Source organism: Notolepis coatsorum, assembly GCF_963971535.1.
Source record: "Notolepis coatsorum genome assembly, chromosome: 17".
Taxonomy (NCBI): Eukaryota; Metazoa; Chordata; class Actinopteri; order Aulopiformes; family Paralepididae; genus Notolepis; species Notolepis coatsorum.
In genome coordinates, this window is record NC_140181.1 from 13,902,635 (window position 1) to 13,927,623 (window position 24,989).

Here is a 24,989-nt window from a genome sequence, read left to right on the forward strand (position 1 = left end):
TCTGCCTCTGATTCGCAGACTGTGGGTGGGGGAATGTGATTGGACAGACAGTGGCTCCAGTCACTAATAGTTGCGATAGCCGCGGGACAGATTCTTGTGTATTTAAAAGTACTGCCAATGTAGCCTTCAGGTGATCGCCATGGATAGAATCAGACATGCTTTGTTTACGCTTCTAGGCTACTGGCGCATGCCTGTGATGTAAGCAGTACGCGACGAGAGCCTTGAGAACCCTTTCGTCATAGTTTTATGCGGTTTTACTGTTCAGATAATAGCGCAAAGGTTTATTGTTTCTAGGATTTCCACCCAGGAAGGTGGTCTCACTTTTTTGTGGATTCTCCCGGCAAAAACGCCGTTGCCGTATAAACAAAAGGCACATTCGAAGAAATATTTTGCCGGTTTCACCCGCGAGCGTTCCCGTCTAAACTAGGGATGCACGATAATTATCGGGCCGATATCAGCAATTATGACGTCATCCTGATAAACCCGATAACGTTATTAATAGCTCCGATAATATATAATACATTTTTTGGTTAAAAGAAATGCGTTGTGGGTGGATTTGGATGAAGGGCGCTTGTTTTTATTATAGCCTCCTCCCGTTTTGCCAGTACTGTGGTATGACTGACAGCGTGTGGTTTAGGAACAGGGAGTTTTACACAAATCCAGCGCTCCCTTTCTTGGCTGTGACATAGTCACGTTACATTCGGAGACAGACAGTCGATCTGCCAATTACGTCCCTCCGCTTGCACCCACCTCTTCTTCTTACCACCAATCAGAAGCTCTCGTTCGTTTATTTACCTCCGGATTGTCGGCCATTATTCTACTCGGAGCTATAACGTTAGCTGCTCCCCGCCAGCCACATTGACAAGTACCAGCGCTTATACATTACTGGCAAATGTCTTGTTGCACTTGTGGCAACGAGCGTTGTCAGCATCGACTTTAGTAAAATAGACCCAGACTTTTTTTGAGGAATTTAAACATCGCAAACTAATCTTGTTGGCCGTTTTCTATCTCTCCTCCCTCGGTCTCTCTCTGCCTGCGTGAGCCGGCTGTGCTCTTACACACACACACACACACACACACACACACACACACACACACACACACACACACACACACACACACACACACACACACGCACACACGGGTGCTGTCGAGAGCAGAGCTGTCTCTACTCGGCAGCACCTGTGTGTGTGTGTGAGTGAGTGAGTGAGTGTGTGTGTGAGTGAGTGTGTGTAAGAGCACAGCCGGCTCGCGCAGGCAGAGAGAGACCGAGGGAGGAGAGATAGAAAACGGCCAACAAGATTAGTTTGCGACGTTTAAATTCCTCAAAAAAAAAAAATCCATAATTTCTCGAGTACCGATAGCAGTACCGATGACGTCGGAGCTTATAAATACTAAAAAAAAAAATAAAAAAAAATTGATTAAAATAAATAAATATATATATATACATTTAAAAAAAATTCACATTCAAAATTATAATACAATAAATATCGGTTATCGATATCGGTTATCGGCTTGAGGAGCATAAAGTTATCGGTATCGGTGTCAAAAAATCAATATCGTGCATCCCTAGTCTAAACATGGCCTTAGTGACCAAACATGGCACTGCAACTAAATAACAACACAAATACAATAGGCACATTTGTGACCGTTACAAATATAACACGTTTTATACTCGTGCTACAAGATTTTGGCCTGTGCTACAAAACTATCAACCTCTGTAGCACCAGTGCTATGTGCAAAAAAAGTTAACGTACAGCCCTGGATACGTGTGTGTGTATATGTGTGTGTGTATACGTGTGTGTGTATATGTGTGTGTGTATACGTGTGTGTGTATGCGTGTGTGTGTATATGTGTGTGTGTATAATGTGTGTGTGTATACGTGTGTGTGTGTATGCGTGTGTGTATATGTGTGTGCGCGTGTGTATGTGTGTGATGTGTGTGTGTGTGTGTGTGTGTGTGTGTGTGTGTATGTGTATGTGTGTATGCGTGTGTGTAGCCACCGCGTTGCAGGCCAGCAGCAGCTGGTGCACTCTCTGGAAGATGTGCGTCTCTGGGCGGAGGGGCGGCGGCTCCCGGTGGCAGTGGGCCCTGAAGTCGCTCTCGTAGACGCGGCTGAAGGCGGCCATCAGCTGGGAGAGGTCGCCCAGGGTCACGCGCAGCGCGCAGAGAGAGACCCTGCCGCCGGCAGCAGCACCCTGCGCCCCGCTGCCCAGGAAGTCGCACTGGAGGGAGAGAGAGAGAGAGAGAGAAGAGATTACATTACATTCAAATGTGTGTCGTCATCATGCAGCACAAGTACAGTAGTACAACTAAAATAAGTTTGGCCTCCAACCAGAGTGCAAATGTAACAGTAAAGTGCAACAGTGATATACAATGTACAGGTGATTGATCTGGGTATAAAATATATAAATTAGTACTACTGAGTAATAGTATATGCAGGCATGTAGACAGATGTGGATATATATATACGGTAAGAATTAATATATATATATACTAGGGATGTCCGATATTATCGGCCTACCGATATTATCGGCCGATATCGGCATTAAAATGTGATATCGGTATCGGAAATTAAGAGTTGGACAATATCGGTATATATCGGTAAAAAAGCCAATATCGAGCATCCCTAATATATACGGTATATATACAGCACAGTACATGCTATTATACAGTGTCTGTTGTTTGCTAATGGCTACATGCTAGAGCTCTACCTCTGACTGTAGCCGCTCCAGCGCTGCCTGGGAGGACAGGAGAAGGTCTGTGATGTCAGCAGCCTCTCCCTCGCTCAGCGTGTGATGAGATGATGACTTCTGGTCGCCTTTAAGCAAAGCCCTGAGAGGGGAAGGAGGAGGAGGAGGAGGAGGAGAGACAGATAAGGACAAGAGGAAGGACAGAGAGGACGGGTCATAGTGGAGGACATGGAGGTCAGCAAACGTGTGATTGTAATCAAACAGGTGATCGACATCAAGTGGCTCAGTATAAGTGAGTGAATGACTGCAGGAATGAGCGAGCGAGTGAGTGAGGGTGCTTGGTGACATTGCCGTCATAGAGCTGCTTCACACCTAATCGACATTCTGAACCAGTCAGACTGTAGAAGCCAAAACCGACATATTAGAAGTTGTATCAGTATAGTGTTGTATTTATGTTTGAACACTAGGGGGCACACCACCTCTATTATAAGAGACCTTGCTAATCAGTGCGATTTATGCACCTGCGGAGGATTCACGCTTTCAAACCTGCTTTCACTGTTGGAACTGCTTATATAACAAACAATTGACAACTGTTCTGTTAATCATCATCATCATCTTTTCTTTTGGACAATAAACCCTTGCAAACTACATCAGAAGCAGCCTGGACATTCCACTTGATCAACATCCACAACTTTGTTAACCGAGTGTGGGTGCGTCGTTCGTGACGCTTGTCGATAAATTGGGGAGCGACAAGCGGCCACTACACAGAACGACTCTCATCCTCTCTCTGACGAAGGTCCGATTAGGCGTTGGTTGAATGACGTGTGTTGTATTGCAAGAACACAGTGTGTATGATTCTCCTCTAATAATAGATGCTTTATTCCACTGCACTGAGAGATACTGGGTGAGGGAGTGTTGCTGTTCACCTTTAGTCATTTAGCTGAAACGCTTTTATCCAAAGCGACTTACTGTACGACAAGTCAGCAGGAAGGGCACAACTCTTACAGCCGAGTAACAATGATCATCAGAGTGTTGAAACTTCAGTGCTGCAGTGTTGAGTGCATGGTAGTAGACACATATTAGTATAGTAGGAAGAGTGCATGATAGTAGAGAACAGTAAGATGGTTATTTATTTATTTTTTGTTTATTTATTTTTCATTTCCGATATTGATTCAAGAAGTGTGTCTTTAGCGAGAGACCTTTCTTTTGTTTTTTTATCACATATTTTTATTTTAATCTTTGCGATGAGACCACTGCTGCCTCCAAGGAGCGCCACGATACAGAAATGTCAGGGTCAAACCAGCTTATCAGGGGTCTCAGCGAGAAGGACCAGAAGTACAACTTAAAAATCGGGGATTGCCAAGCCCCCCATCCCGTTTCCTAAATTGAGTGGTAGTTCTTTTGACTCTTAGGCGTTTGTTATTCCAAATAAATTTAGATATCATAGTTTGTGTCTTGCGCCAGTGGTCTATTGGAGGTGGTAAGGGGAGCATTGATTGAACTAATAAAAATGTTTAGTGAGAGAGTTTTAGAGACCGTTTCTCAGTGAGAGTCGAGATCAACATCGATACCATAGTCGGGGGGAGAAGAGACGACACGGAAACCAAACCAAGCAGTGTGTGAAGTACCTGACATCTGCAGGCCAGGGGTCCAGGGAGGGGCTGAGCATGTGTGTGAGATGGAAGTGATGATCCGGAGCGAAGAGTTCATCCAGGAGCCGCTCTCCATCCACTCTGCACTCAGTCGCGCCCCCAGAGCAAGCGACCCGCGTCAAGAGCTGCTCCAGGAACTGCAGCTGTCGCCAGGGACTCGCCTGGCCCTGGGTGGGGGAGAGAGAGAGAATTACACACACTGTGTGATCTGACGAGCAGCATAAAGAGTATTATGATCTGACGAGCAGCATAAAGAGTATTATGATCTGACGAGCAGCATAAAGAGTATTATGATCTGACAAACAGCATGAAGAGTATTATGATCTGACAAACAGCATAAAGAGTATTATGATCTGACAAACAGCATGAAGAGTATTATGATCTGACAAACAGCATAAAGAGTATTATGATCTGACAAACAGCATAAAGAGTATCATGATCTGACAAGCAGCATAAAGAGTATTATGATCTGACAAGCAGCATGAAGAGTATTATGATCTGACAAGCAGCATAAAGAGTATTATGATCTGACGAGCAGCATAAAGAGTATCATGATCTGACAAGCAGCATGAAGAGTATTATGATCTGACAAGCAGCATGAAGAAGAGTATTATGATCTGACAAGCAGCATGAAGAGTATTATGATCTGACAAGCAGCATGAAGAGTATTATGATCTGACAAACAGCATGAAGAGTATTATGATCTGACAAGCAGCATAAAGAGTATTATGATCTGACAAGCAGCATGAAGAGTATTATGATCTGACAAACAGCATGAAGAGTATTATGATCTGACAAACAGCATGAAGAGTATTATGATCTGACAAACGGCATGAAGAGTATCATGATCTGACAAACAGCATGAAGAGTATTATGATCTGACAAGCAGCATAAAGAGTATTATGATCTGACAAGCAGCATGAAGAGTATTATGATCTGACAAACAGCATGAAGAGTATTATGATCTGACAAGCAGCATAAAGAGTATTATGATCTGACAAGCAGCATAAAGAGTATCATGATCTGACAAACAGCATAAAGAGTATTATGATCTGACAAACAGCATGAAGAAGAGTATTATGATCTGACAAGCAGCATGAAGAGTATTATGATCTGACAAACAGCATGAAGAAGAGTATTATGATCTGACAAGCAGCATAAAGAGTATTATGATCTGACAAACAGCATGAAGAGTATTATGATCTGACAAGCAGCATAAAGAGTATTATGATCTGACAAGCAGCATGAAGAGTATTATGATCTGACAAACAGCATGAAGAGTATTATGATCTGACAAGCAGCATAAAGAGTATCATGATCTGACAAACAGCATGAAGAAGAGTATTATGATCTGACAAACAGCATGAAGAAGAGTATTATGATCTGACAAGCAGCATAAAGAGTATTATGATCTGACAAGCAGCATGAAGAGTATTATGATCTGACAAGCAGCATAAAGAGTATCATGATCTGACAAACAGCATGAAGAAGAGTATTATGATCTGACAAGCAGCATAAAGAGTATTATGATCTGACAAACAGCATGAAGAAGAGTATTATGATCTGACAAGCAGCATGAAGAGTATTATGATCTGACAAGCAGCATGAAGAGTATTATGATCTGACAAACAGCATGAAGAGTATTATGATCTGACAAACAGCATGAAGAGTATTATGATCTGACAAACAGCATAAAGAGTATTATGATCTGACAAACAGCATGAAGAGTATTATGATCTGACAAACAGCATGAAGAGTATTATGATCTGACAAACAGCATGAAGAGTATTATGATCTGACAAACAGCATAAAGAGTATTATGATCTGACAAACAGCATAAAGAGTATTACCCCGGTTTCACAACATAAACATGAAACGCTGCTGCCCATCATGACTTTTATCCATTCTTCATCTACATCTGGATCATAACTTAAGATATTCCTTTATTGATCCCCTTGGGGAAATGTGGGCGTCATAGCAGCATGGGGGGGGGGGGGGGGGGGGTACAGGTATGGGCAGGGTAATAGTAGAAAGACATAAATATAGGCAATAAAATTTTATCAGAATATAAAGATATGAGAAAAATAAACAGCGTAAACAAAGGTGCAGATGAGGGTCTGTATGCCCTATTGGTTATATTATACCATACAATAAATATAGGCAATACAAAATGTGAATCTGAATATATACTATGCGTAAGAGTAATAAAGGTAACGGTAAACACAAGGTACCTTAACACTTTGAGTGCCACTCACGAGATTTCTCTGGTTTTTTTATAGGTGGTTGCATGCCACTCACGAGATTTCTCGGATTTTTTTTTTATTTATTTTTTTTGCGATCTGAAAAATTATTGCATCACCCGAGCCTACCCGAGTATAGCCGAGGGGCGCCGGCGATCACTGTGGAAAAAAGCGCCCCCTGTCGTCTCCCAGATGACATAAGTGATTTTGGAATGGACTCAATGAAAATGAATGGGGAAAAAAATCCGGTACTCCACATTTTCCAGTTCACTGATCCAGCCGGGGTTACCAGAGTTCATTCTGGAGCCTCAGAGCCCCGCGGATCATGGAGTTCTACTGTATCGCGTTGGATCCATACACGTATCGATTTTTTCGAATGGTGATCAGGAATTGGAATATACCAGTTGGATACCATCTGATGTCAGGTAAGGACTCTATGTTATCAGTGGTAGGATAATCAGAGTAAGTTTGATGAAGTTATAAGTTGTTTTGTGAAATGTCTTCTTTCGGTTTCACTGTAAAACTCCGTGAGGAAATCAACGGAGCGATTATCAGTGCGCGGCCGTAATGTGCTTGCGTGCACGTATAATATTGATCATCTAGCGTTTATTTGAAAACGATTCATAAAAAGGCAGATGAATATCAACGTTGTGGAATATTCCACTAAAAGACGATTTTCATAGAATGCTCCAGAATGAGCTGTTTTTTATATCAAAATGGGGGCTTTTCTAACTGCTCTGAAACGGAAACTATGCGATAAAAAAACAATCTGCCTTCACAGCACTGACTGGAAAATAGTATTTGATAATGCAATGGGCAGATTAGACACATAGCCATAATTTAAAACATAGATTAGGCGATATTAACGTTAACATTGGCGCCGATGGTGGCATTCAAGCGGTAAAATGGAAAACCAGGCGTGGCGCTCAAAGTGTTAACTGGCATGATACACATCAAATGTCTAAGGTCAATACGTCTACTACATCTGGTTTCTTACCCTGATCAGGTCCAAGTCATTTGCTTTGCACAGCATCAACTCATTTCCAAACGCAGCCATCTCTGAGTGTATGAGAGAGAAACATATTTAACAACCGACAATCATCACAGATTCAGAACATTCTGCACTAAGGTAAATCCGTCAATGGTATGCAAGTATGACATCAACAATAAGGAATAAACAATGAGTCCAGTTACATTCATGTAATGCCCTACACCACTAAGATACCCATGTACATGTCAAAATACTTCCCAAAGGTCAGTGAGTACCAGGCCCACAACACCAGAGGGAGTTCCACAAATCATGTTCAACCCAGATTCGGCACAAACAAGGGACTAAACACGTTTCGCAATTATGCCACAACAATGTGGAACGCCGGCCGGCTAAGTGGCGCAGTGGGCAAGGCACTCGCCACTAACACAGGAGATGCTGGGTTCGAGCCCAGCTCTCGGCGTTGCTTCCGGCTTGGCTGGTCGTTCATACTAATACAATTGGCAGTATTAGGGGGTGGGAAAGCCGGTGGGTGGAGATCGGACGTTGTGGACAACGACTCCTACAGGTCGGTTGGTGCACCTGTAGCCTCCCACACGTTACTCCTCGCTGAGAGATCGCGCTGTGCAGGTGAAAAGATGCGACAGCTGCCTCCTCGTGTACCGGAGGGGACATGTGATGCAAGGCTTGGTCCACATTGCAGCCGACCAGTGGGAGGCATGGTCTAACAACGTTCGAGACAGGGGAGGGGAGAATTTGATAATACGAAATTGGGATGGGAGAAAAATTAGATTAAAAAAATAAATAAAAAAAGTGGAACGTCCTACCCACAGCCGTAAAAAATAATGTGAATCCCTACCCACCTTCAAAACCGCTCTCAAAGAGCACCTACGGGTGGCTGCAATTAGAAACTGGCCCCGGTAAATGTCTAACCCCCCCCCCCAATGTACAGTTTCTTACCCTTTGAATGTATATATTTCTTTTATGATCTCTTTCTCTTAACACATTGACGACCGGCCCTCGCCATCTAATATGTGGCTGGAGGACAACGCTTTGTAAACAAACCGATGTACTTTTGGATAGCCATATATATACTTTATAGTATTGCTATCTGTCCATTCTCATTGTCACTTGAGTGCATAAACCGTGCCTTCATAATGGCTTAAAGAAAATAAAAATCCATCGGTTGGTTGTCATTTTATAGCGTCGTGAATATAAGATTTATCGCAGTTTTCGTCTCATATTTTTTCTGGAAAGCTAGATATAAGGCTAAAGGCTACTCACGTTATATCGAACGGCATTTCTGTTGTATATATTCAAATGAAATAAAACAAACGGCTTATCATCCGGACTATTACAGAGCATCTATGGATGAAATGGGGGCGGCGGGGGACGCCGATTAGTATTATTGATTAGCAATAGTCAGTGTGTCCGTGCAAGTAGCCACATTCACTGATCGATTGCTTGCATTTTACAACAATGTCTGATCCGGCTGTAATTTGGGTGAAGAGGGTCCTACCGTCAGCCCATGTGATTGCCGGCAGCATTTCCCCATTATTCATTGGCATCTGGTAGATCGATATGTCCATTGGCTGATCATAAATCCCATTATTCCAGGCTGAAATCTGCGCTTCGAACCGTGATCAACGGCGCATGCTGTTCGCTTGGGATCAGGCTAAAATGAAACGCCCATAGACTGTAAAAAAAATTATCCACTCGCCCACAATGATACTGCAGTGGAGCGATGGCGCCCCTAAGAGGATCTGGCCGGTATTGCATGTCGCCGATTTCAAGGAGGCGGGTAAATCTGCAGAGTCGATCGGGGATCTTGATCCGTTTATTAATATGGAATAAAACAATAACAACTTGCCACGAGTTAACTCGGTCCTCAACGCATGGCACCGAAACCCGGGTTAACTCGTGGTTGGGCGGCAAAGTGTTAAACAGTACTGTATATTTGTATGTCTTGCATGTCATAAATGTGTGGATGAAACAGTACTGTATATCTGTATGTCATAAATGTCATTATGAATTGAAAATGGGGGACCCCGATGTAAACAAGACCAAAGTCTTTCTCTGGTCTGCTGCATCTCCTTAACAATTGTTTGTATTGAGCCGTACTGTATTGTACCCATTCTGCAATCTGTTAATAAAGTTTTCAATCAATCAGTCAAACCTTTAGTCAGACTGTCAGCGTCAGGGGATTTTGATTTTGAAGACAGTTTCGAACTGATATCTGGATTGATGCTGTAAAGAGAGAGAGAGAGGGTGATAAATGAGATAGGACGAGGGGCACCGAGGGAGAATAGCCATTTAAATTAAAAGGTGTCATGTAAGAGCCTAGAGCTTCAGAAGAAGGCTGTTTAATGGAGACACACCTGCAGCAGACCCAGGCCAGGATGTCCGTGCGGTGCTGAGACGCGGTACACAACAACTGTTGCTTACTGTCAGCGTCCTGGAGGTACAGCCCCTCCAACAAGGGGCAAGAGACCACCTGCACCACAAACACAGATACACCACGGATTACTGTCACGGAACTAAATAATAACAGCTATTATATAAAATAGTTCATGTATGTAGCCATAGCTACATTAACCCCAACCCCTCCTAATGCAGTACTGTATATTTGCATATCTTGTATGTCACAAATGTCATGATTCGTTTAGATAAGATGATTAGATTAGATTTTTATATCTGTATATTGTGTGTGTCATACATGTCATGAATGAATGAATGAAAACTTTATTTAACAGATTGCAGAATGGGTACAATACAGTACGGCTCAATACATACAATTGTTAAGGGGATGCAGACCTGAGAAAGACGTTTGTCTTGTTTCCATCAGGGTCCCCCATTTTCAATTCATATAGACATTTATGACATACACAATATACATGACATTTATGGCATAGGGACATATAGGTATTTAGTACTGATACATTTGTGACATAGGCGGTATTCAAATATACAGTACTGTTACCCCTAGATCCTGACAGAGTATATACATATGATGGGGAGGGGACTGTACATTAGGAGGGGGTGGGTGGGTGGGAGGGAAATATACATACGGCGGGGAGGGAATATATACATGCGGTGGGGACAAGACTGTCTATTAGGAGGTGGTGGGGGTTTTGGGCATTTACGGTGGCCAGTTTCGAATTGCAGCCTCCCGTAGGTGCTCTTTAAGAGCGGTTTTGAATGTGGGCACTGGGCAGGGATTCACATTCCTTTACAGCTTTGGGTAGGGCGTTCCACATTGTTGTGGCATAATTGCTAAACGTGTTTAGTCCCTTGTTTGAGCCGAATCTGGGTTTCACATGATTTGTTGAGCTTCCTCTGGTGTAGTGGTTGTGGTATTCACTGACCTTTGGGAAGTATTTTGACATGTACATGGGCACCCCGGTCGTATAGTGTATCTTGTAGACCAGGCCCATTGCAAGTTGCTGTACTCTGTCGTCTACTCTAAGCCATCCTAGGTTGGCAAAGTGGGCAGGGGTGAGGTGGGTTCTGGGGTTCAGGTCAAGTAGTAGTCTGACCAGTTTGTTTTGTGATGTTTGTAATTTTGTTTTAAGCGCCTTTGAGGTGCTTTGGTACCATGAGGTGCAAGCATAGTCGTAGTACCCTTGAATGAGTGCTCCTGCCAGAGTCTTCAGGGTATTCTTGTTTACCAGAGAGGAGATCCGGTACAAGAATCTAGTTCGTTGGTTGACTTTTTTTATTACATTGGATGCCATTTTGTCACAGGAAAGATTTGCCTCTAGGATGGAACCCAGGTAGGTAATTTCGTCTTTACTTGTGACAATATTGTCACCCACTGTAACTGAGAATCCGTCGGTCTTGCTGAGTTTGTTATTTGAACCGAAGAGAATGGACTCTGTTTTGCCCATGTGTAATGATAGTTTGTTATCAGCGAGCCATATGCAGATTTTGCCTAGTTCCGTGCTGAGGGTTTTTTCAACCTGCAATTTGTTCTTGTCAGAGACCAGCAGGGCTGAGTCGTCCGCAAACAGGAACAAATTGCAGTCACAGGCTGACGACATGTCATTTGCATAAATTAGGAAGAGTAGCGGTCCTAGTATGCTTCCTTGTGGAACACCACAGCTCACTGTGAGGGGGGGGGGTAGAGTACCGTTTACCTCTACCATCTGTTCTCTCCCCTCTAGGTAGGATTGCATCCAGCTCACTGATAGGCTATCAAAACCAATTGCTATTCATTGTGAATTGAAAATGGGGGGACCCTGATGTAAACTAGGGGTGGGACGATACATAGATCCAGATCGATACATCGATGTAATTATCAACGATCGAATCGGATCGATGCAATGTAATAAGATCGATTCATATCGATACTCTTATTTTGAAAATCCTGTGGTGAGTCTCATATCCGCCCAAGAACAACAGCAGTAGCTCCGTGTGTGTAGACGTTACAGCATAGCATTCTCCCTTTCTGTGTGTGTGTGTGTGCGCGCGTCTTTGGAAAGACCAGATGAGGTCAGAGGAGTTTGATGTTTAAATGTTATTTAAACATAAACAATATAATACATAATAAATGTAGGCCTATACATGATCATGCAACATCAACAAATTGTTGTAGGAACGGTTTGGGAGAGGGAGGTAGGGAGGGGTTTTAGGTTGTGAGTTTTGAGTTCCAAAAAATGGAGCTTAAAGTTTAAAGCTCAATATATCAAAACGTGGCACTTTACAGTGAACAGGAGGTCTATTTGTATTAAAAACAATAGATTGATTTTCCTTTAAATGTCTGGAAGAGCTCAAAAATACAAATGTCAAATGATATTTTCGTTAACGTTTTTTAGTTGATCTAAATGTTACTGATTGTGTTAAATGGGCATATGATATCATCTCATATCGATTGCAGGCACCTGAATCTAATCGAATCGTATTGTATCGTGAGAGACTTTGGTGATATCGGCAAATATCGTATCGTTGTCCAAAGAATCGATATCGTATCGTATCATGATGAAACTGGTGATTCCCATCCCTAATGTAAACAAGACTAAAGTCTTTCTCTGGTCTGCATCCCCTTAACAATTGTGTGTATTGAGCTGTACTGTATTTGTACCCATTCTGCAATCTGTTAAATAAAGTTTTCAATTCAATCAATAGTACATCATCCTGGTTAGATATACTTGAAGAAGGCCAGCTAAATTTGCTAACATACGCTTCAATGTTAGGTAACGTAATGCCAGCTAGCATGATTCTAGCAAGCGAAGCTAACTCAACCAGTAAGCTACATATTGAAATGTATTTCTTAAGACGTTTCTTGTGGGTTTGTGTCTCTACCTGTAGATTGGCATATAATCTTTCGGCGAGCTGTTGTTCTTTCAAAGCACCCGCCATCTTCACACCTCGGTCTGTCGAGGGGGAAGTGACGTCAGGCCACTGGCGACTGTGTTTCGTAGCCTGACGTCATCTCTCCTCGACAGACAGAGACGGCGTTAAACGTCATTTCCTGTTGTGTTCAGTCGTCTCTTTAGCTCGACAACAATATCTCCAAGTTCAGTCTGTAACTCTATACTGTAGACTTGGGAGACTGGCAAACAACAGACAACGTTGTTTATTGATATACAAGCGAGGACGGCTTTCTGTATGCGCAGGTAAAGTCTCGCGTATTAATTAAGCGTATTTCGCTGATAAAAAAAATGAAAAAGAAAAACTCCGAGGACAGCCGCCATGTGGTAGCGTGGGTCAACAAAGCTGAGTGGGACCAGGTGCTTGAATACCTGTATTCCAAGGACCCCGTGTTGCAGAAGTTCGCAGTGCACAGGATCTCTGCGTGGAAGGTACTGTCTTATCTGTATATCTGTATGTCATATATGTTATGATGAATTGAAAATGGGGGACCCTGATGTAAACAAGACGAAAGTCTTTCTCTGGTCCGCATCCCCTTAACAATTGTGTGTATTGAGCCGTACTGTATATTGTACCCATTCTGCAAATCTGTTAAATAAAGTTTTCATTCAATCAATCAGGGCAGGTATGGCAGCAGCACCCCGGTGGCGGTGGAGGTTACGGCGGACCTGGTGAGGTGTCAGGTGCTGGACCGGTCGGGCCAGCTGGACGCGGACGACCTCAGCCTGCTGTACGGGATGGCCCTGGTGCGGTTCGTCAACCTGATCACAGAGCGGCACCAGGGGAAGTGTGCTCGTCCACTGAGGATGCTGGCCGGCAAGTTGAACATCCCGGAGTGGATCATAGACCTCAGGCACGACTTCACGCACAGGAAGCGCCCCACCTTGACCTGGTGTCGAAAGGGCTCCAAGGTGGTGCTGGAGTGGCTGCAGCGGGAGTACTGGTCCCGGCAGCTGGCCAGCGGGCGGCTGGGTGACAACTGGGCCTCGCAGTCGGACGGGGAGGAGGATGAAGAGGATGAGGTGAAGCGCCAGGAGGAGGAGCTGATGGCCAGACAAAAAAACATCGAAGCATACAAGAAGGCACGGGAGCTGCTGATCTCTTATGAGAAAGAACAGTTCCTAACGTTGGACAGATTCCCAGAGGAGAGACAGAAGGGCTCGTGGCCGCCGCCCTCCGCGGAGCTGAGCTGGGTTCTGGCTCAGATCCAGCTGGAGTCCGTTGAAGCTCTGGTCGACGTGATGAACGGAGACGGGTTCCTGATCCCCACCGCGGAGCAGCTGGAGTCGCTGCACTGCCCCCTGCAGGAGGAGGCCTCGTCCAGCACCCCACGGCTCCCTCAGGTTTGTTAATTTATGGATCCCTTTAGGCAGAGAGAGGCACCAACTAACTACCCTAACCTTTAGGCAGATAAACTAACTACCCTTTAGGCAGAGAGAGGCACCAACTAACTACCCTTTAGGCAGATAAACTAACTACCCTTTAGGCAGAGAGAGGCACCAACTAACTACCCTTTAGGCAGAGAGAGGCATCAACTAACTACCCTTTAGGCAGAGAGAGGCATCAACTAACTACCCTTTAGACAGAGAGAGGCACCAACTAACTACCCATTAGGCAGAGAGAGGCATCAACTAACTACCCTTTAGGCAGAGAGAGGCATCAACTAACTACCCTTTAGGCAGAGAGAGGCTTCAAATAACTACCCTTTAGACAGAGAGAGGCATCAACTAACTACCCTTTAGGCAGAGAGAGGCACCAACTAACTACCCTTTAGGCAGAGAGAGGCATCAACTAACTACCCTTTAGGCAGAGAGAGGCATCAACTAACTACCCTTTAGACAGAGAGAGGCACCAACTAACTACCCTTTAGACAGAGAGAGAGGCATCAACTAACTACCCTTTAGACAGAGAGAGGCTCCAACTAACTACCCTTTAGACAGAGAGAGGCATCAACTAACTACCCTTTAGACAGAGAGAGAGGCACCAACTAACTACCCTTTAGACAGAGAGAAGCACCAACTAACTACCCTTTAGACAGAGAGAGGCATCAACTAACTACCCTTTAGACAGAGAGAGGCATCAACTAACTACCCTTTAGACAGAGAGAGGCACCAACTAACTACCCTTTAGGCAGAGAGAGGCACCAACTAACTACCCTTTAGGCAGAGAGAGAGGCACCAACTAACTACCCTTTAGGCAGAGAGAGGCCTCAACTAACTACCCTTTAGACAGAGAGGCACCAACTAACTACCCTTTAGACAGAGAGAGGCACCAACTAACTACCCTTTAGACAGAGAGAGGCCTCAACTAACTACCCTTTAGACAGAGAGAGGCATCAACTAACTACCCTTTAGACAGAGAGAGACACCAACTAACTACCCTTTAGACAGAGAGAGAGGCACCAACTAACTACCCTTTAGGCAGAGAGAGGCCTCAACTAACTACCCTTTAGACAGAGAGAGGCATCAACTAACTACCCTTTAGGCAGAGAGAGGCATCAACTAACTACCCTTTAGGCAGAGAGAGGCCTCGACTAACTACCCTTTAGACAGAGAGAGAGGCACCAACTAACTACCCTTTAGGCAGAGAGAGGCCTCAACTAACTACCCTTTAGACAGAGAGAGGCATCAACTAACTACCCTTTAGACAGAGAGAGAGGCACCAACTAACTACCCTTTAGGCAGAGAGAGGCACCAACTAACTACCCTTTAGGCAGAGAGAGGCACCAACTAACTACCCTTTAGGCAGAGAGAGGCACCAACTAACTACCCTTTAGACAGAGAGAGGCACCAACTAACTACCCTTTAGTCAGAGAGAGGCCTCAACTAACTACCCTTTAGGCAGAGAGAGGCCTCAACTAACTACCCTTTAGACAGAGAGAGAGGCACCAACTAACTACCCTTTAGGCAGAGAGAGGCACCAACTAACTACCCTTTAGGCAGAGAGAGGCACCAACTAACTACCCTTTAGACAGAGAGAGGCACCAACTAACTACCCTTTAGTCAGAGAGAGGCCTCAACTAACTACCCTTTAGGCAGAGAGAGGCCTCAACTAACTACCCTTTAGGCAGAGAGAGGCATCAACTAACTACCCTTTAGACAGAGAGAGAGGCATCAACTAACTACCCTTTAGGCAGAGAGAGGCATCAACTAACTACCCTTTAGACAGAGAGAGAGGCATCAACTAACTACCCTTTAGGCAGAGAGAGGCCTCAACTAACTACCCTTTAGGCAGAGAGAGGCATCAACTAACTACCCTTTAGACAGAGAGAGAGGCATCAACTAACTACCCTTTAGGCAGAGAGAGGCATCAACTAACTACCCTTTAGACAGAGAGAGGCCTCAACTAACTACCCTTTAGACAGAGAGAGGCTCCAACTAACTACCCTTTAGACAGAGAGAGAGGCATCAACTAACTACCCTTTAGACAGAGAGAGAGGCACCAACTAACTACCCTTTAGGCAGAGAGAGGCACCAACTAACTACCCTTTAGACAGAGAGAGGCCTCAACTAACTACCCTTTAGACAGAGAGAGGCCTCAACTAACTACCCTTTAGGCAGAGAGAGGCACCAACTAACTACCCTTTAGGCAGAGAGAGGCACCAACTAACTACCCTTTAGGCAGAGAGAGGCACCAACTAACTACCCTTTAGACAGAGAGAGGCACCAACTAACTACCCTTTAGGCAGAGAGAGACACCAACTAACTACCCTTTAGGCAGAGAGAGGCCTCAACTAACTACCCTTTAGACAGAGAGAGGCATCAACTAACTACCCTTTAGGCAGAGAGAGAGGCACCAACTAACTACCCTTTAGACAGAGAGAGGCACCAACTAACTACCCTTTAGACAGAGAGAGGCATCAACTAACTACCCTTTAGACAGAGAGAGGCATCAACTAACTACCCTTTAGGCAGAGAGAGGCCTCAACTAACTACCCTTTAGACAGAGAGAGGCACCAACTAACTACCCTTTAGACAGAGAGAGGCATCAACTAACTACCCTTTAGACAGAGAGAGGCATCGACTAACTACCCTTTAGGCAGAGAGAGGCATCAACTAACTACCCTTTAGACAGAGAGAGGCACCAACTAACTACCCTTTAGGCAGAGAGAGGCACCAACTAACTACCCTTTAGACAGAGAGAGAGGCACCAACTAACTACCCTTTAGACGGAGAGAGGCACCAACTAACTACCCTTTAGGCAGAGAGAGGCCTCAACTAACTACCCTTTAGACAGAGAGAGGCCTCAACTAACTACCCTTTAGACAGAGAGAGGCCTCAACTAACTACCCTTTAGGCAGAGAGAGGCCTCAACTAACTACCCTTTAGACAGAGAGAGGCCTCAACTAACTACCCTTTAGGCAGAGAGAGGCACCAACTAACTACCCTTTAGGCAGAGAGAGGCATCAACTAACTACCCTTTAGACAGAGAGAGGCCTCAACTAACTACCCTTTAGGCAGAGAGAGGCCTCAACTAACTACCCTTTAGACAGAGAGAGGCACCAACTAACTACCCTTTAGGCAGAGAGAGGCATCAACTAACTACCCTTTAGACAGAGAGAGGCCTCAACTAACTACCCTTTAGACAGAGAGAGGCACCAACTAACTACCGTTTAGGCAGAGAGAGGCACCAACTAACTACCCTTTAGCCAGAGAGAGGCCTCAACTAACTACCCTTTAGACAGAGAGAGGCACCAACTAACTACCCTTTAGGCAGAGAGAGGCATCAACTAACTACCCTTTAGACAGAGAGAGGCCTCAACTAACTACCCTTTAGGCAGAGAGAGGCACCAACTAACTACCCTTTAGGCAGAGAGAGGCACCAACTAACTACCCTTTAGGCAGAGAGAGGCATCAACTAACTACCCTTTAGGCAGAGAGAGGCACCAACTAACTACCCTTTAGACAGAGAGAGGCATCAACTAACTACCCTTTAGACAGAGAGAGGCACCAACTAACTACCCTTTAGACAGAGAGAGGCACCAACTAACTACCCTTTAGACAGAGAGAGGCACCAACTAACTACCCTTTAGGCAGAGAGAGGCACCAACTAACTACCCTTTAGACAGAGAGAGGCCTCAACTAACTACCCGTTAGACAGAGAGAGAGGCACCAACTAACTACCCTTTAGGCAGAGAGAGGCCTCAACTAACTACCCTTTAGACAGAGAGAGACACCAACTAACTACCCTTTAGGCAGAGAGAGGCACCGACTAACTACCCTTTAGACAGAGAGAGGCACCAACTAACTACCCTTTAGACAGAGAGAGAGGCACCAACTAACTACCCTTTAGACAGAGAGAGGCACCAACTAACTACCCTTTAGACAGAGAGAGGCACCAACTAACTACCCTTTAGGCAGAGAGAGGCACCAACTAACTACCCTTTAGGCAGAGAGAGGCACCAACTAACTACCCTTTAGGCAGAGAGAGGCACCAACTAACTACCCTTTAGGCAGAGAGAGGCACCAACTAACTACCCTTTAGACAGAGAGAGGCACCAACTAACTACCCTTTAGGCAGAGAGAGGCACCAACTAACTACCCTTTAGACAGAGAGAGGCACCAACTAACTACCCTTTAGACAGAGAGAGAGGCATCAACTAACTACCCTTTAGACAGAGAGAGAGGCACCAACTAACTACCCTTTAGACAGAGAGAGGCTCCAACTAACTACCCTTTAGACAGAGAGAGGCTCCAACTAACTACCCTTTAGGCAGAGAGAGGCACCAACTAACTACCCTTTAGACAGAGAGAGGCACCAACTAACTACCCTTTAGGCAGAGAGAGGCACCAACTAACTACCCTTTAGACAGAGAGAGAGGCACCAACTAACTACCCTTTAGACAGAGAGAGGCCTCAACTAACTACCCTTTAGGCAGAGAGAGTCATCAACTAACTACCCTTTAGACAGAGAGAGGCATCAACTAACTACCCTTTAGACAGAGAGAGGCCTCAACTAACTACCCTTTAGACAGAGAGAGGCCTCAACTAACTACCCTTTAGACAGAGAGAGGCACCAACTAACTACCCTTTAGACAGAGAGAGGCCTCAACTAACTACCCTTTAGACAGAGAGAGGCACCAACTAACTACCCTTTAGACAGAGAGAGGCATCAACTAACTACCCTTTAGACAGAGAGAGGCCTCAACTAACTACCCTTTAGACAGAGAGAGGCCTCAACTAACTACCCTTTAGACAGAGAGAGGCATCAACTAACTACCCTTTAGGCAGAGAGAGGCATCAACTAACTACCCTTTAGACAGAGAGAGGCACCAACTAACTACCCTTTAGGCAGAGAGAGGCATCAACTAACTACCCTTTAGACAGAGAGAGGCATCAACTAACTACCCTTTAGACAGAGAGAGGCATCAACTAACTACCCTTTAGACAGAGAGAGGCCTCAACTAACTACCCTTTAGGCAGAGAGAGGCTCCAACTAACTACCCTTTAGACAGAGAGAGGCCTCAACTAACTACCCTTTAGACAGAGAGAGGCCTCAACTAACTACCCTTTAGACAGAGAGAGGCACCAACTAACTACCCTTTAGACCAGACCTGGGCATTGTACGGCCCGCGGGCCGGATCCGGCCCGCGGGATGATTCTGACCGGCCCGCAAAAGATTACATGATAATAAAAAAAAATAAAAAATAAATAAAAAAAATATATTTTTTTAGTATTTTTTTTTATTTTTATTTTTTACTTTTTTTTTTCATGTCAACGTTCACACGCACAGTATACGCTTAGGAGACATGCTCAGAAGATGTTGGTTCTCTTTGGATCCACCTACATATGTGAACAGACATTCTCAGTCATGCCGTTTACCAAGTCCAGGTACAGATCCTCTCTCACTGATGAACATCTGGCAGCTGTGCTTCGCATCTCCACCTCAGACATGCAACCTGACTTTGATGGACTTGTTAAAGCTCAACAGAGACTGGATTTCTCACACTGAATGAAAAAAAAGAACTGAAGAACACTAAAATGTGGAAATATAACAAGTGAAATGGGACACTTGATATTTTTTTTTCTTTTTTTTGCACAGTTCTGAAAACATAAAATGTTTAATATAGGCATGTAAAGTAAAAAAGGCTACAAAACTGGGACACTTTTCTTTACACAGTTCAGTGACATGTCTTGTTTATTTTTGCTATAAGATTATGTGATGTCTTTAGAAAGCTAAGAAAATCCTTGTTTCAATAGTATATGAAACTCAAAAATCCCATTGTTATTAATGTTTCACATTTTGTTTATCATTTTGGAAATAAATTCTATTTGAATAAATTATATTTTTGAAAGCTATAACCTCACCTTTTAATTGCCAAATAATAACATACACTCTTACCAGGGGTCAAAACAATGCCATTTACTGCTTTTTATATAGAAATAAAATGTATATTATGCATAATTGAGTTTGGAATTTTGGCCCGGCCCCCCAACATATTTTCAGTTGCTCATTCGGCCCCCCGGGAAAAATAATTGCCCACCCCTGCTTTAGACAGAGAGAGAGGCACCAACTAACTACCCTTTAGACAGAGAGAGGCTCCAACTAACTACCCTTTAGACAGAGAGAGGCACCAACTAACTACCCTTTAGACAGAGAGAGGCACCAACTAACTACCCTTTAGACAGAGAGAGGCCTCAACTAACTACCCTTTGTTGTCTGTTAATGTCTGTAATTCTAGGTGTTCCTGCGCTTCTGGCTGCCGCTGCTGAAGATGCTCAACTCGCCGGCCTTCATCCACTCGCTCCTGGACAAGCTGTTCGCGGAGCTGCAGCAGCTCTCCTCCGGGGGGGAGGAGGAGCCCGACGAGCGGCACCGGGCCTTCTACCTCTCCGCCTGGATCTCCGAGCTCGTCGGCTGCAACGGCAACAAGTCCCAGTTCCACTTCGAGACCAAGGCGCAGCGTCAGGCGCGCGTGCAGGACCGCGTGTTCGTCAACCGCATCCAGCTGAGGTGGCAGCAGCTGCTGGCCGCCTGCCTGGAGGCGCCCTGCGCGGCCACGCCCCACCTGCTGCAGCTGATCCTGGACGACATGGAGCACCCGCTGCCGCTGGACACGCGGCAGAAGCTGCTCCGCCTCTGCTCCATCTACACGAGGCGCGGGGAGGAGGAGGGGGGCAGCCCTGCCGAGCCCAGGCGGCAGCAGCAGCAGCAGCCCCTGTTCACGCTGGAGAGCCTCCACAAGAAGCTGCAGCACCAGGGAGCAGCGTCCAGGCGCCAGGGAGGAGCCCCCGCCGCCGGCCGCTCCACCAGGCTGGACCCGGAGAGGACGCAGCAGGAGCGCGAGCCCCAGGTGGAGCCCCTGGACGTGCAGGCGGCGCAGCGGAACCAGCGGGCCCAGCAGCAGCTCCAGGGTTCCCCCTGGCAGCTGGGCAGCGACAAGGTGCCGTGGAGGAGGTACCCGATCGGCAGAGTGCCGGGTCAGTCGGAGCACCCCGCGCGCCTGATGGTGGACAACTACTCCACCATGACGGTGTTCGACCAGCCGGTGGAGATGGAGAGCTCCGGTGGGCCCGGCGTCCCGGCGCCGCTCAGGGCCACCAGCGACGGGCCTCTCTGGACCCACGGGGACGTCGGCAAGCTGAAGTCTGGCCTGCGGCTCTTTTGAAGAAGAAGTCACGGGTCGCGGGTCTCCGGCTGCCGGGACGTTATTATTTTGTTCTGTTTTGTTTGGACACGGTGTGGTTAACCCTTTCACTGCCACACTACCAAAATGGCAGTGAAAGGGTAGTGCGACAATACACACAGAAGGTTAACCCTTTCACTGCCACACTAGTACAGAAGGTTAACCCTTTACTACCACACTACCGACGGTTACCGTATAGTAGGGCTGACCCCTATTAATTGATTAGTCGACTAATCGGTCGAAAGGAGCCGTAGTCGACTGGCCAACCTCTTAGTCGAATATAATAAAAAATAATAATAATAATATTAATTCTTGTTTTTTTTTATTTTTATATCACTCTTTCCAAAAGAAAAGAGGCCTAGAAGCGTGGCAAACGCTAATGGCACGCATACCAGAGGCTAACTGCCTAAGAAAACAGGCACACAGGCACTGAAAGAGGATTTCACCCGTCTAATGAACACATGATAAACAAACCAATAGTCGACTAACGGCAAATTTTGGCCAATCCTAGTCGACCATCCAAATCCTTAGTTGGGGACAGCCCTACCGTATAGTAAAAGGTTATAACCTTCTGTAGTGTGGCAATGAAAGGGTTAAAGTAGAAGTGCTTCTTTGAGCGCTAACTGCAAGCCGTCGTACGTTGTGCATAGTTGCCAAAAGTGCCACATCAAATGAAATGTAAGGCCCTTCCTCGCTGTGTGTGTATTTTCGTACCTATGGACCGAGATGTACACGACTACCATAGACTGTCTGTCAGTGTGGGATTGTGGTGTTGCTAGGGAACAGCTTGGACCCACGTTTATTCCCTGTTTTTAACAACAGCCAACAGGAAGTCAAATGTAGTCCAAGTACATTTGGGGGAAGTTCTTGGTTAATTTATGCGACATGGATTTATCCTCAAGTACAGTTAAGAAAGATACTTCGTTGGGTTGCATTGGTTTTGATCTCACTTGGAAATACAGGAGGTGATATTTCATATAATTATCCATAATATTTTATGTATTATGTTTAGTTGTGATACTGATACCTGGGTATTGAAGTGCTCTCTGTTCACACTTATTGGATACATCACACGTTGTTTATTCTGTTTGCAAGGTCACCTCATGTAATCACTTCTACACGTTTTAAATGTTCCAATAAAATAAAAATGTGTCCAAATAAATTGAGTCGGCGGTGGTGCTGGAGAGTTGGGTAAAATTTCAGACAAAAATATGGATTCAATTATTCGTAACGAATATCTTCTCAGATGGGTCAAAATGTTATCTAACAGGGGTCCTTCAAGTTTAGTTTTATTTGTCACATATAAGGTACATTATAGTGAAATGCTTGGTTCTGTATGAGCCTGCTGAGATTGTGCTTCATACATAAAAATAATAAAGACCAAACACTATACAAAACTACAATGCAAAAATTAGTTGGAGTGCAAATCTTTTAGTCATAAATATATAGAATATGGTGTGTCAAAGTGTAAAGTTTGAACTTCCCCAAGGGGATCAATAAAGGAACATCGTATCTTACCGTATAAAGAACGGGGTCAATAAAGGAATATCTTATCTTACTGTATAAAGAAGGGGATCAATAAAGGAATAGCTTATCTTACGTATAAAGAAGGGGATCAATAAAGGAATATCTTACCGTATAAAGAAGGGGATCAATAAAGAAATATCTTATCTTACCATATAAAGAAGGGGATCAATAAACTAATATCTTATCGTATAAAGGACTCATGTGAATGAATAACGGGCAACATGTTTACGCTGTAAAACTGAGTTCTTAATGAACAGAAAATATCACTTTGGCAAAGTAACGTCAGGCCAGAATAACCTACAGTAAAAACTTGATCAACTTCAGACTTTCAGAAAAAAAGAAAAGTCCAAATGAAATGGTCACAATGAACAAAGTACATGTTTTTAATAATGTGCCCTACTACAGCAGGAGACCTTAGAGGCCTTTATGTCATTTGTGGATCAGAATCATCGCAACAGCGTGAGGGCCAACAGGACCAGTTAGAGGTATTCCTTTATTGATCCTCTTCTTTATACGGTAAGATAAGATATTCCTTTATTGATCCTCTTGGGGAAATTCAGGTAACTGTCACTAACTTAGCGACTTAAGTATTTTGAGGCATGTGTATTTACTTGCATATTTAAATTGTATGGAACTTTGTGCTACATTTATCTGAACTCATCAGTTACTAGTTACTTTGAAGGAAAATATGTTGCATAGAAACGGGGTAAATATGATTATGTACTTTCACATTTGAAGCCTGTCAATTTGTATCAGAGCATAGCATAACTGGACCGCATTTGTCTCTCTCCCCTCCCCCCTCTCTCTCCCCTCTCTTCCCCCCCTCTTTCTCTCCCCTCGCTTCCCCCCCTCTCCCCTCTCTCGCTTCCCCCCCTCTCCCCTCTCTCTCTCCCCTCGCTCTTTCTCTCCATCCCTCTCTCTCCTGTGGTCTTTCCTCATTGTGCCCAGTCTGCAGATGACAGGGACAGAAGCTTCTCATGCACCATGACTATGATGAACTTTGAACTCTATTGCCTAAACTCAATGTATACATACTTCCTGCCTTCACTGTTTTCAACTGCCCTACACTGTAATCATAATAATCACAACTACCTACCTTATACTATAGTCACGGTCTACCCATACTGTATGATAAATAGTGCTGTATATACCATTTATATATGTATATTTACTGCATATATACATTTATATGTACCACATATATATATATATCCATATCTGTCTGAATATACCTGCATATAATCCTTATATACTTACTTATACACCTGCCTATAACCCATATAACTATGATAGCATGTACAATAATGCGGTATATACCGTATATATTGTGTGTATATATATATATATATCCATACCTGTATATAATACTTTGATACTACATCTGTACATATCTCTTACCTACTCTTACTAGTTACGCTGATGGCCAGTATGACTTACTACCATAGTGTCTTTATACCTGTATCACTGTAATACTTTCATTGTATTGTATCATTATAATACTACAACTCTGTACATACATCTGATTAACACTAGTACTAAATTATATATTGTATAACCAGTTTAATCACCTGTACATTGTATATTACTCTGGTTGGATGCCAAACTTCTTTTTAATCTAATCTAACTATGCACTCCACCATGATACAATACAACTCTCTCTGCCCTCTAGATAAATTACAGGCAAAGGTTCACTGAACATCTATTCACCCAGTTTAAATTACTTGGATTTTTCAGTAGGTCGGCGGTGAAACCAAGAAGACACCACTAGAGGTCGCTACCTAACTAACTACAGACGCCTGTAGGGGGGAGGGTTTTTTATTTTGACAGCGCTCCGACGTCACTACGCTCTGAATCTACGCTCTGACGTCACTACGCTCTGAACCTACGCACTAC

At 44.4% G+C, this 24,989-nt stretch overlaps 2 protein-coding genes across 2 annotated transcripts in view; one reads left to right on the top strand and one right to left on the bottom strand.

Moving 5' to 3' along the window:
• The window catches only part of haus7 (HAUS augmin-like complex, subunit 7), a 31,036-nt gene extending 18,102 nt beyond the window's left edge, over positions 1–12,934 (bottom strand). The window contains exons 1-7 of the mRNA XM_084334152.1: positions 12,875–12,934; positions 9,952–10,067; positions 9,750–9,820; positions 7,583–7,644; positions 4,322–4,512; positions 2,715–2,835; positions 2,004–2,225 (exon numbers count right to left, since the gene is read on the bottom strand). Coding sequence (XP_084190278.1) covers positions 2,004–2,225; positions 2,715–2,835; positions 4,322–4,512; positions 7,583–7,644; positions 9,750–9,820; positions 9,952–10,067; positions 12,875–12,931 — 840 coding nt within the window. The 5' untranslated portion in view covers positions 12,932–12,934. The remainder of the gene's footprint in view (positions 1–2,003; positions 2,226–2,714; positions 2,836–4,321; positions 4,513–7,582; positions 7,645–9,749; positions 9,821–9,951; positions 10,068–12,874) is intronic.
• A 122-nt stretch (positions 12,935–13,056) lies between these two features.
• On the top strand, positions 13,057–22,706 carry las1l (LAS1 like ribosome biogenesis factor). Its single transcript, XM_084334150.1, has 3 exons — positions 13,057–13,374; positions 13,564–14,286; positions 20,625–22,706. Exons 1-3 carry the CDS (start codon positions 13,234–13,236, stop codon positions 21,549–21,551), a joined length of 1,791 nt encoding a protein of 596 aa, XP_084190276.1. The 5' UTR covers positions 13,057–13,233; the 3' UTR covers positions 21,552–22,706.
• The last annotated feature ends 2,283 nt before the right edge of the window (positions 22,707–24,989 follow it).